This window comes from Hemicordylus capensis, chromosome 7 (assembly GCF_027244095.1).
Source record: "Hemicordylus capensis ecotype Gifberg chromosome 7, rHemCap1.1.pri, whole genome shotgun sequence".
NCBI classification, from domain to species: domain Eukaryota; kingdom Metazoa; phylum Chordata; class Lepidosauria; order Squamata; family Cordylidae; genus Hemicordylus; species Hemicordylus capensis.
The window spans coordinates 1,930,246-1,943,194 of NC_069663.1; the positions used below are offsets into that span (position 1 = coordinate 1,930,246).

The following is a 12,949-nucleotide window of genomic DNA, read 5'->3' on the forward strand; positions in this document are numbered from 1 at the left end:
GTGAGCCGTTCCCCTTTTGGGCAACGCGTCGCAAAGTCTGGCCGGACTTGGCATCCGTTGCTGTCCGGTTTCTCTCTTGCCCGCCAACCAGCGTCTCGAGCGAGAGGTTGTTCTCCATGGCCGGGGACGTGGTGACTCCTCTGCGCTCACGCCTGGATGCTGATTTGGTAGAGCAGCTCGTCTTCTTGAAGGCCAACCTCCCCCTGCTGGGCTACCCCGAACTGGCCGTGGAGGGCGAGTGACTCGCGTCACCCCCCCTATGTAGCGCCTCCCACGCCACGGCAGTTCATCCCGGCCAGAAGATGTGTCACAGTCCATCCCTCTAAGCCCACCCTGCCACTAAAACATGCCCCGTGCTGCTGGCACATCCAGACACGCATGCATACACAGGCACCGCTGCACTGTCAGCCTGGGATGGTGGACTGCCAGGTGAGTGCTCCCAGCATGAGGGAGGGGTTACCACAGATGTGGCAGAGAGAGACGACAACTCCCATTTCCCACTGTCCTGATGGCTGGCCACCATCAAGACTAGGGACAATGGGAGCTGTAGTCGCTGTCTCTGCAGAAGAAATCTGTGGTGGGCCCCCCCCTGATGCTGGGAGCACCCACTTGCCCAGTGCTGAAGGCTGGGCCGTAGGGCAGCGCACCATCCATCCACAACCTCAGAGACAGGCTGCTGCGTGTGCGTGTGTGGGGGCCACAGTCAGGATTGGAAGGGACATCCCTGGGGGAGAGTAGTGGCTCTGTGCAATGGGCCTGTGCCTCCTGGCGAGGGGGGCACACACACACTGTCACTGAGTGGGCTTGCCGCTAATTGCTAGCCTGCTTGCCTGCTAAAACTGTCATCATTGCTTCCTCCCATGAACAATTGCATTGAAGCTGTAATCTAAAAAAGGTCTGTCTGCTGCTTTTCTCAATGCGATGTAATTATTTCTGATTTCGGCTTGCTTGTCAGGTGATGTCTAGTTTACTTCTTTCTTCATGCTCTCCTCTGTTCAAATCCAAATATGTGGTTTGCCTTGGTCTACTGAGCTATTAGGTTGTCGCCGCCGCCGCTGAGTGAGATGGTCTGCTCTGCTGCTGCCTGCTTTTTCTGGCCACAATGGGAGTAGTACTACTGCTGTGCCTGAAGCGGCACACACACACACACATGCACCCACCCTCCCCTCCCCTCCCCCCGAAAAGCTGTGTTGCCAATGATGAGCTTGATGCTGGTGCAGCCCTCACACAAATGTCTGTCTCACGCAGACAGAGAGAGCACACATTGCAACCTGAGGCGACACAGCCCTTTTCAGCCCTAACCCTCTTGCAGAGAGTGAGTGACTTGAGCAGCAAACCCGCACAGTGCACACACACAGGGGAATAAAGGCATCTTCTAGACTCCGAACTAGTGGTAATGTCATATCATGTGATTGCACAGTCTTTCTGCCCAGTATCTGCGGCATGCATTGGGATGCAATCCGAAAAAGCCTGCAAAAATTCTAGCTTGCTTTGTTGCAGAGACCTCTTCGTGGTATGTGGTGTTGTTGTGTGATGTGGTGTGGAGTGGTGTGTCCGTGTGGGGCCCGGTAAAGGACAGGACAGGTGCAATTCACTGTGCCTGTGCATGTGTGTGGGGAGATGCATCATTGCATTATGTTTCCAAATGAAGATCGGGTCATGTTTGCGAGTTGATTGACAGCATTTTATTTGAAGATTGTGCTTGCCGATACATAGATGCGGCGATCTCATGCCACAGAGTCAGACAGGAAAAGAAATGTCCAGAGACACGTGCGTGCTGCCATTCTCTTCTTATCTGCCATCATCATCCGTTACTCTTCAAAGCTGTGTGGGCGAGGAGGGGGCAACAACAACATGCCAAGACTTGCTGCTCCACTTGCGGAGTGTTGTTGTCTTGCGTGCGTCCTATGTGTGTTCCCTCCTGGCTGTGCCTGTCTGTTGACTGTAGTGGGCGAAAGAAGTTTGGATGAGGTGAGGTTCAGGGCAGGGCACTGTTGCTGGACTTAGAGTGGGATATGGGGCAGCAGAGTGGGGTGGGGTGGGGTGGTAGTGCCTAATGGGTGTAGGCTGCCACCCCAATTTCAGGGGGGTGGGAGGGACAGAGGGCTGATTTTTGGTGAATTACTGAAGTTTTTGTGTCTTTGGGGCAGATGGGGGGGACAGAAAGTGGATCTGCCCCAAAAGAGTGGGGTGGGGTGGTAGTGCCTAATGGGTGTAGGCTGCCACCCCAATTTCAGGGGGGTGGGAGGGACAGAGGGCTGATTTTTGGTGAATTACTGAAGTTTTTGTGTCTTTGGGGCAGATGGGGGGGACAGAAAGTGGATCTGCCCCAAAAGAGTGGGGTGGGGTGGTAGTGCCTAATGGGTGTAGGCTGCCACCCCAATTTCAGGGGGGTGGGACAAAGGGCTGATTTTTTGTGATTTTTTGAAGTTTTTGTGTCTTTGGGGCAGATTGGGGGCAGAAAGCGTATCTGCCCCAAAAGAGTGGGGTGGGGTGGTAGTGCCTAATGGGTGTAGGCTGCCACCCCAATTTCAGGGGGGTGGGACAGAGGGCTGATTTTTTGTGAATTTCTGAGGGTTTTGTGTCTTTGGGGCAGATGGGGGGGCAGAAAGTGTATCTGCCCCAAAAGAGTGGGGTGGGGTGGTAGTGCCTAATGGGTGTAGGCTGCCACCCCAATTTCAGGGGGGTGGGATAGAGGGCTGATTTTTTGTGAATTTCTGAGGGTTTTCTTGGGTGCAGCAGAGCAGAGTGCTAGATTGATTCATTCCCATACTCGTCATAGTAATTAAGGAGAAAGTGAGAGAAAAGCGAGAGTGTTAGGGTCATCTAGAGTTGAGAGTACTATATGCTGCATGAATGAATGAATCATTCACTCACTCTGCTGCACCCAAGAAAATCCTCAGAAATTCACAAAAAATCAGCACTCTGTCCCACCCCCCTGAAATTGGGGTGGCAGCCTAAACCCATTGGGCACTACCACCCCACCCCACTCTTTTGGGGCAGATACACTTTCTGCCCCCCCATCTGCCCCAAAGACACAAAAACTTAAGAAATTCACAAAAAATCAGCCCTCTGTCCCACCCCCCTTAAATTGGGGTGGCAGCCTACACCCATTAGGCACTACCACCCCACCCCACTCTTTTGGGGCAGATACGCTTTCTGCCCCCAATCTGCCCCAAAGACACAAAAACTTCAAAAAATCACAAAAAATCAGCCCTTTGTCCCATCCCCCTGAAATTTGGGTGGTAGCCTACACCCATTAGGCACTACCACCCCACCCCACTCTTTTGGCTCCAGAGTCCTTTTTGCTGATCCGAATCGATTCGGATTCGGATTCGGATTAAATCCGAATCCGAAACGAATTGGGGGTGATTTGGGTCAGCAAAATTCGGACACAGAACAGAACAAAGGTGATTCGGCTCGGGTCCCGAGCCGAATCACCGAAAACCCGAAATGCACACCCCTAGTTTCTGTATCATGTACCTTTTTCACATTAGAAGTAATATAGCTTCTCCTGCTAACTTGGCAAAGAGGTACCTTTAACTTGGTGGTTCTCTTTATTTAGCGGGGGAGAGTAACTGGCCCTATCCACCCCCAGCACAGTATCTCCAGTGACAGTTGCTGGTGTCTGTCTTATGTTTCTTCCTAGATTGCGAGCCCTTTGGGGACAGGGATCCATCTTATTGATTTATTATTTCTCTGTTTAAACCTCCCTGAGCCATTTTTGGAAGGGCGGTATAGAAATAGAATAAATTATAAAAAATAAATACTTCCAAATTGGATCTATCTGGTTTCTAATGTCAGAAAACGAAATTAGAGCCAAAGAACATGTTTCCCATTTCAGGAGTAACCTGAAGGGTGTCTGTAAGGTGAGATTATTCCACTCAAATTCCACTGTGCTTGGAATTTGAGCAAAAGCTTTACAGATCCTACACACGATTGCTGTCTGGAACACAAGACCGAAGGGATGGAATCAGGATGACAGAAATGGGGATCTGCTGAGTCAAAGACAGCAGCCAAGACAGGAGGTTCATTGCGGCCAGGTGGGCCAACGTATATGATGACACTTGGCTTGGTGGATCCTGGCTGGTTTAGAGCTGCATTCAATGTTTGTGTACACTTCCATATGGGAACACGAACCAGTGATCCTGTTCTTACGTGTGCACGGAAGGTGTCAGGGTTTCCATATGAGAGCCACTTTCACTTTGACAAGCAACACTACTATAACACTGGGGGGAAACAAAACATAAAATTGTAACCCTCAAAAGAGTTTGCATTGGGGAAGACTTATTACTGAATGACCTCAAACCTGAAAGAAAGAGCCAGCTATTTGTACTTACATTCAATAAAATGAGAGAGAGAGAGAGAGAGAGACCTTTCCTCTAGGAACTGGGATGGCTGTTTTGGAATTTGGACTGTTAGCCCATCCATCAGTAGTTCTAGCCTGTCATGAAAGAAAGAAAGAAAGAACGTCACATGATCCAGGCCAGTCAATCTAATACAGCAGAAGTGACTTTCTTTCCAACTAGTATCATAAAGGGGAGATCGAAAAATACCCAACCCACCAACCAACCCATTCACAAGAAGCAACTCCAGACGCTCACGGCACATAGGCAACTAAGCAGGGGGAAAGTATCTTTTTTCCAGAGATTGGCATCGGAGGATAAAATGGGCCACAAGCTGGGGCAAGTCCTCTCCGCCTTTCCCTGTTCTTTCTTCTATTTTTCCTCAGCATCCATTCCCTCAGAGGGATACCTGCAATCCTTCACCGGGCTCCCCAGAGCTCACCTGTCTATCGACAGACCTATCTTCTATTAATTGGCGTAATTCTTAAGCGAAGCCGGTGGCACTCCCGACATCTCGAAGGGAATCCCGCAACATAAAGATGCATTGTGCAAAGCAGTCTGTCCTGAATCTACTGCCACTGGGTAACCAAGTTCTATTATTGTTGGAGTAGTTGTTCTCTCTCAGCCTAGAAAACCAAACAAAAAGACAAAAGATTGAGTCTCCGGCTCAAATGGCTATTCAACCACTCCCACCCGCTCCATTCTGATACTCATACAATTAGCAGACTCCTCCTCCTCATTGAAGTCCTCCAGGACAAGATCATCTGAAGGGAAGAGAAGAGAAAAGATTGGGTTTTCTTCTTTCAATTGGCTAAGAGAAGAGTGAAGGAGGGACAGGTCCATGTTGAATAAATGAGGAGGTTCTAATGGGTCACTTTTTGCACTGGGATTGCCAAAGCGGAAGACAAGCATGGCTTCCAGACCTCGCACTTTAGCTGCAAGGACTTTCCCAAGAAGAACCGTGTTTGCCCATGTGAGAGGGGTTGGGAGTTTGAAACATGCCCACTCGGGAGGCCTGCCACAGAGAGGTCAGAGCAAAACTGGGGCTCCTTGGACGAATGATGACCTTTGTCGCCCAGGCCCATTCTGGGATTCCAAGGAGACAGTTCTGCCCTCCCCACTTCCCTGGAAATTGGCATTACCTTTGAAGGTGCTTTCAATCAAATGATGAGTCAAGTCATCTTCAATGCGCAAGAGAGCCTTGTGTGTGGTCAGCTGTAGAAATAAAGACGGACATGTTTTTTTCATGTCAGGGTGACACCATATCCAAAGCAGTGAAGAATTGAAGATGATCCCGTTGGGAACAAAGTTGAGGATTCCCAAAGATGGAGTGTGGCTCTTCTGGGCACTGGGCAGCCAGAAGAGACATGGGGTGGGGGCGGGTGACAGCTCTGTCCTGTTCCTCCTCTTCCTCGGTGAGCCGCAGTGGAAACAGCCCCTCTCCAGCAAGTGTGCTGCCAGGCTGCCCCCGTGTGACCAGGGACCAATGGGAGGTCTTCTTCTGAACCTGGAAGCTGACAAGGGGTCCCAGAGGATGCTGAAGCAGAGCCAAGCCATGTCCACAGCAGGGTACTTACTTCCACATTGGGCAGTCTGGCCACATGCTGCAGGACGTAGACGTAGGCTTCTCGGCCCAGAGCCTGCAGCCGGGGCTCCTCTGATTCAATATACCTGTGGAGCTCCTGTGGGTTGAAACAGCAGCTCAGAGTCATCGCACTGGCCTAAATCATCCCTTGCCATGCTACTGAGAGCTAAGCCCGGAAGGAATTTGTTCCACTACAGGAACATCCCTTGGTTGTGTCCCAAAGGAGTCTAAGGAGGATCAAATTTCATATAAACACCCCCCCCCGGCAATAAAGTTGACATATTTCTGAATTGTCATTCAGAATTCTAGAAGTCAATTCTAAAGTTGATCAATATTTCTGAAAGTTGCTTATGAGAGTGATGGTTTTCTCTGTCTTCTCAGCCAGTTGTCTTCTAATAAGGAAGTGACCTAGATGTATCTTGAATACACCAAGTGGATGGGGTCTGCTGCCTCTTTCTGTCAGACCACGTTCGGATGTGGGAGAGGATGAAGACAGAAGCCCCATTCACACCTTATGTTGCACACTCGGACCACGAGTGGAGAGTGCACAGGGGCAGATCTGGACACAGGGACTGCAATTCATACATGCTGTTGAATAGAGGCACTGCTTGACACTCCCTCTCTGTACCAGGCCTGTGAGGGGCCCGTGCCCAGGTTCACATTGAAAAGAAATGCAACTACAGTCATGCACGTACCAGCGTTCAGATACCTGCACGCATCTACTACCTAACATCCCAATAGGGCTTTCATTGCGCTTACCTTCAAGATGCCAATGGTGCTGTAGACAGAGGGGGCCTCCTCCAGCAGCCCCCTGAGCATCTTCTTAAAGGATGCCATGTTCTCCTTCGAGGGGGGAAAGAGAAGATCAGTCATGAGTAGGAGACACAACCGGTCTTGAGAATACAACATTGAAAAATCACTGGTACTGACAGTGCTATCACGTTTTCTTCGCAAGAGAAAAAAGCCCAAGAAGAATTTACCTGGGTCCCTGGGTCCACTTGGTTCAGCCCAGACACCGCCACATTGAGGACTGCTGCCTTGAGATTGAAGGGCATAGGCGGCTTCATTTTGCTGGAGGGAGAAAGATGAGATTTCGTAGTGTGAGGAGGGCTGGTGATCCAGCCAATGGAAGCTCCTGTAGAGAAGAGGAACATGGCAACCCAGCAAGCGTCAAAAACGACGACAGGTCTGTGATGGTTTCCCTTCTTTTTTCCAAAAATGACCAGTCCCCGTCTGGGGAGGCCCTGGTTGGCAAAAGGCCGTAGTACTTCAGAAGATTTCTTTCTAAAAGAAAAACCTTCACATTAATGGCCATCTTTTGGGAAAGGGGAGATCCAGTTACAGATCTGGCCTGGTTTGCCACTGCCCTTTCCTGACACAACCCCCTCCTATTTAATCCCCGTGGGCTATAAGCATACGTGAGTTCCGTGACGGCGTCCAGGCTTAACCGCAGCAGGAACCCAGGGTCTGGATGCTTTTTGACATCCTCCATAATTTCCTGGCAGAGATCAAAGAGCAGAAGAGAGGTGGTCACTACCCACGGACTTCCTTGCTATAGCTCCATCCCCAAACACACACTTTGGACTGAGCCCTCGCTTGGGCATTCCCTTCCATTCTATGCCACATCTCACTCACCAGTACGGCTTCCACAGCCTCATCCTTATCATAGGTCACCTGAAAATTAGAAGCACTGAACTGATAGTGATGGAAGGACTCTCCGTGCCTTCCTGGAAATGGAGCGGGCACCCTTACTTGGTGGGCTGCTCTCAAGTCCTTTCTGGGGACACCACCCGCTCCATGGAATATTCTGCAGCTGTTGCTTCTCAGGGAGAGTGCAGAACTGGGAAAAGGATCCGAGCAGAGAGTGGGTGCTCCCAGATCCCGGATGGAAGAAATGCCTCTCACAGGAATGTCCTGAGCTCTGTGGAGGAAGGCGCTCTCCTCAATGGTTCCCTACCTCAGCTCTGTCCACTTCCTCCTGGATAGTTGTCAAACCTGGAAGGGAAGAAGAATGGGAAGGGAGGGGGGATTCAGGACTTGAATTCCCATGAGGAATTAAGCAAGGTGAATTCCCTTTGTTGGCATTCAGGCTGGCTCCCGGGCTCCCAAGCACCAGCTGTCCCACACTCCCCGAAGAGTCAGCCCCAGTCCCAACCATTCGCCAGGAGCCTGGGGCACCTCCTCACCGATGGTGACTCCCGAGACTGCCGGGGTGCCCCGTGAGGGAGTTGGAGGTGGCGCTGGAGTCGGCTCAACCCGCTTGCTTCGTGGCCAGAACCTCCCTCTGGGGGGCTTGCCCTTTTCGGAGTCACTGCTGGGGGAGGTCTTAAAGAACTTTCTGCAGCATCTGCAGACTCTTCGCAACCTAGAAGAGAGCAGGGAGAAGGTGAGAATGGGTCTCTAGTCAGACCTGTCCGGGGACAGAGGGAGCAAGGCAAAGCTGTTATGCAATCCTACTAACCGTGCAAAGAAGCCTTTCCTCATCTTCTCCCCCATTTCCCTCCCTGTCTAACTATTCCCCCCTGAATAACTATCCCTCCTCTTACTAAAAGCTGACTGTCCCTCCCTCCCCCCCTAGATCCCTCCCCAAACCACCCCAAACAAACAACAAACAACAAGCAACAAAATAACAAACACTAACACTAACTGTAACACTGAATGGATAATTAAATGGATAAATAGATCAATCAATAAATGGATAAATAAACAAATAGAGGAATAAATAGATGGATCAACAGAAACAGAAACAGAAACGGACTCTCTAATACACTCTTTCCTCGCTATCTCTCCAACTCCTCTCCACCTCGCTTCCTCCCTCCTCGCCTAACTCACCCACAAAGAGCAGCTGAGCCCCGGAGGTGTCATAAAAGAGGATGTGTCATGAGCCTCAGCAATGGCCATTGGTCCTCTTGCCTCTAGTGGTTGCTTCAGGACTTGGAGGCATCCCCTGCCAAGCGGGCAAAGAGGCACCTTTTCAAAGGGCTGATTCTCTTTATTGAACAGAGGCCGCACGGGGGAGCAGTTGGCCCTACCCACCCCCTGCCCAGTAACCCTCCAGTGGCGGTTGCTGGTGTCAATCTTAGGTTTCTCGGTAGATTGTGAGCCTTTGGGGGCAGGGAGCCATCTTTATTCCTTGATTCTTACTCCACTTAAACTGCTTTGGAAACTTGTGTCGAAAAGCGGTATATCAATAGTAGTAGTAGTAGTAGTAGTAGTAGTAGTAGTAGTAGTAGTAGAAGTTCTTCCAAACCTCACCCTTCCTGTTCATATGTCTGTTGATCTGAGAAATCAGAGGACTCTCTTCCCCACCATGTTGAAAGCAAAACCACCACAGGCCCCTCAGAGCAGACCCCTCCACCTCCGCCCACTGCCATTCATCCCGAGAGCCACCTTGGTTGCTGGGATGTGCTCTTGTTTCAGCACGACACGGGGACTCATTCCTTCAGCGCAATCCTGACACTGATTCTCACCTGAGGGGACACACATCACTTTGCTGGCTCTGCCCTCTGGCCACTGCTCTCTGCTCTTTCCAGAGTGTGGCAATGCTGTCACTTGCCTGCCAGGAGGCAGCCTGGAGCAGGTCGGTGGCTGCTTAGCCTTCTCCACTCTGCCTCTTCATCGCTGACTTTGGCATTATTCAGCGGAGGGTGGCGGAAGAGGCAGCAGCAGGATTCTCCCTCCCTCCCTCTGAGTCTCAAAGCCAAGAGCTGATGCCCCAAGTGGAAGGAAGCTCTGAACAGCTGCCTGGCTTCCCTCTGGACCCTCTTGTTTGGGGAACAGCAGGGCTCTCCTTCCCATGCTTGGAGAGGAGGAGACCCAGTGGAAGTGAAGGAGGGAGGAGGCTACTGACGTAATAGTGAAGCAGTCAACCACAGAGAGGCAGCCGCTTGTCTTCTCCATGCTGCCTCTGGAGTCATCCTTCAAAACCTGCTTGGAGGCAATGCATCAGTCATACCTGGAGGGTCCAATATTCAGGTAGAAGAATGAGTTCATGGATGCTGGAGTTGGTCCGTTTGGGTGCACACCCAAGGAAGAGAAGTCTGGAAATGGCTTGAGTGAAGTGTATGTGCAGGTTTGAAGGGGTGACCTTCAACTTCTCTGAGAAGTGGGATGTCTCTTTCAGGTGGAGAGCAAAAGTTTTCTGAACTCTTAACGGCTGAGTCCTCACCAGCTCATCAGGTTGACAAGTAGAAGGAGTTCCCTGTCCTAAAAAGGGCGAGTGGGCAACCATGAGGGTCAATCTCAAGTGTTGTTTAGCTTTCCACAACTGCTTGGATACCAACATTGCTCGCTGCTATAAGCTGCAGCTACATTGCTTTCATAGGGCTGTAGAGCTGACAACTGATATTATGGTTAACAGCACAGCCATTGCCTGATGACGTTTGAAGACTTGGGGAAGTCTGTTTCTGGTCAGCATAGCTCCAGAGATGACTGACAGTCTGTCTACACAATAGAAAGGAGGATACCCGTTTCTCACAGACAGAGAAGCAAACAGCAGGTTGGATTGAAAGAACGGGAAACAGAAAGAGAGAGAGAGAGAGAGCGAGAGAGAGAGAGAGAAGTCTTTCATTGTAGCAACCAGGAATGAGAGGAATCGTTTTGTTATTGAGTCAGGCGCTACCCCAAACATCCTGAATTCCCCTCAACTGTTGATAGATTTAGACAAAAATGACAAAGTTGCTGTTTGGTTTGCTGATGGGAAAAATAGTTATTCATCCAGGAGAGGAACTGCTGAACTGTCTAGTAAGCAATTGGATGGGGAAATGGAAAAGATTTTGATCCAAGATGCCCTCTTAGTCCCTGATATGGAGAGTAACTTGACCTCTGTGGGAGATGGAGTCAATCAAAGTTGCAAAGTGACTTTGCAGGACAACGTTTGCTACATCAGCTAAGAAGGATGATTTCCTGATGCATAATATATATAGCCTATATGCATAAAGATGTGCTTTTTCAACTGGACTGTGTAACTGAACAGGCCAGGCTTGCAGCCTCATGCAAAGACAAGAACTGTTCGACCATATGGCCGAAAAGACTAGCACATAGGCAAATCCATGTGATAAATGAGCTTGGGGGAAATGGCATTAGGAAGGACTTTCAAGTGGAGTCATGCAGAGAAGCTGCCACAAGGGGTCAGTGTTGCTTACTGAATCAAGGGGTGAGAGCCAGCTTTTCTGCACAGACAGAGTCACAGTGTCCTTTGGAGCTAATACATTCTGATGTCATAGAACCATAGGAAGCTGCCATCTCCTGAGTCAGACCATTGGTCCATCTAGCTCAGTATTGTCTACACAGACTGGCAGCGACTTCTCCAAGGCTGCAGGCAGGAATCTCTCTCAGTCCTATCTTGGAGAAGCCAGGGAGGGGACTTGGAACCTTCTGCTCTTCCCAGAGCGGTTCCATCCGCTAAGGGGAATCTCTTACAGTGCTAGCCTCCCATTCATATGCAACCAGGGTGGACCCCAACCTTCTCCCAACCTTGGAGAAGCCGCTGCCAGTCTGTGCAGACAATACTGAGCTAGATGGACCTATGGTCTGACTCAGGAGATGGCAGCTTCCCATGTGTTCCTAAGTCCTTGCCACTCAGATTGCCAGCCAAAGCAATAGACAAGACACCATCTGAACGATGGCTTGGGCACAAACCCTCTCTAAAGCATGTCAAAATGTTTGGATAGAGAGCTTATGCATACGTCCCAAAGGCCAGGAGAACCCAACTCAATCGCAACTGTGAACTGGGAGTCTTGGTTAGATATCCGCATGGCCAAAAGGGATAGAGAACCCTTGATCCTACAAATGGAGAGGTCAGGATCTGCAATGTGGTGTCTTTTGATGAGAGACAAGGGCCAACTAGGGATGATGTGCCAGAACTTGTGCCAGAGATCCAGGTGAAAGAGGCAAGATGTCTCACGATGCAAGAGCCAGACCGTGAACCCGAAGAATCTGTACCACAACCAGAAGGGGCATTCCTTCTCCACCAGAAGCAGAAGAGAAAGGATCTTCTCCAATGCCTGGTAGCTTCCTTGGTGCTTTGCTAAATAATCACAAAGCCCAACAACAGCCTCCTTGAAGTGAATGACCTTCACTGGGTTTGCGCATGTGTACTCGGTGAAATTACAATGCAGCAACCACATTGCAAAGCTCCACAAGCCCATTCGAAGGAGACATGGAGAATCCCAGTTCAATTGTCACATGTACACAATGCTTCTAAGTGTTAGCAACAAGATGGAGATCAGATCCTTGGAGGCCGTTTTCAGCAGCAGCTCCCTGGTGACCACCAATATCTGGTCTGACTTTTCACACTCTGATTTGCTTGCAGAAAAGCTTTGCCATATATGGGCAAAGCTTAAGTACACCAAAATATACCTGGGATACCAATAGGGCTGGCTCATTCTAAGAGAATAGCAACAGGCACTTGTATTGTGCCAGCTCAGATGCAGCTCTTTGATTAGAACATTGAAGTCCACTCCCCTCTTCCACATCAAGCGTGATTTCTGTGCATGACAAGCCACATCAAACAGCTTGAGATATCCCATGTGCAGCCTGGCTTGCTCTGTACAGGCCTCTGCTACAGGGTAAACTATGATGGAGAGAGAGAGAGAGAGAGAGAGAGAGAGAGAGAGAGAGAGAGAGAGAGAGAGAGAGAGAACTCTGCACAAGAGACTTCCATGCTCCTTTGGAATTAGGTCAGAAATTGCACTTACTGTAAAGAAGCTACTACTCTTAGAGTTGGAGATGGAGTTCCAGTGCATCGACCTTTTGCACCAGCTCTCCTAATGACCACTTGGGGTATTGGGCGTAGAGGTAGTTAGTGAGGGTCTCCTTACCTGTCCCTGCTTGCCTCTCCTCTATGGCCCCTGCCTCGACTCCTCAGCTATTCCCAGTCAAGAGTCAGTCCTCTTCCTTTCCTCTGAGAGAGTAGATGGAAACATCTCTCTCTCCCTTCCTATTCATTATGTAGCTGATAGATAGGACTAGGTTTTTCCTCTCTAAATGTACTTCACCAATACATCTTTTTCGTTTA

The 12,949-nt window shown here is 49.9% G+C and overlaps 1 protein-coding gene across 3 annotated transcripts in view; it reads right to left on the reverse strand.

Moving 5' to 3' along the window:
- Nucleotides 1-1,662: 1,662 nt before the first annotated feature.
- The window catches only part of LOC128332507 (uncharacterized), a 31,759-nt gene continuing 20,472 nt past the window's right edge, over nucleotides 1,663-12,949 (reverse strand). Inside the window, exons 4-12 of one of the 3 annotated variants that reach the window (XR_008310673.1) lie at nucleotides 8,118-8,296; nucleotides 7,889-7,926; nucleotides 7,350-7,429; nucleotides 6,912-7,002; nucleotides 6,691-6,774; nucleotides 5,924-6,028; nucleotides 5,489-5,561; nucleotides 4,341-5,110; nucleotides 1,663-1,942 (exon numbers count right to left, since the gene is read on the reverse strand). Coding sequence is in view for 1 of the 3 variants with exons in the window: in XM_053266829.1 (XP_053122804.1) it covers nucleotides 5,022-5,110; nucleotides 5,489-5,561; nucleotides 5,924-6,028; nucleotides 6,691-6,774; nucleotides 6,912-7,002; nucleotides 7,350-7,429; nucleotides 7,889-7,926; nucleotides 8,118-8,296 (739 nt within the window). In the remaining 2 variants the exon portion in view is untranslated. Of the gene's footprint in view, nucleotides 1,943-3,297; nucleotides 5,111-5,488; nucleotides 5,562-5,923; nucleotides 6,029-6,690; nucleotides 6,775-6,911; nucleotides 7,003-7,349; nucleotides 7,430-7,888; nucleotides 7,927-8,117; nucleotides 8,297-12,949 lie in introns of those variants that run through there. The other 2 variants (XR_008310672.1, XM_053266829.1) reach the window with 2 other exon arrangements.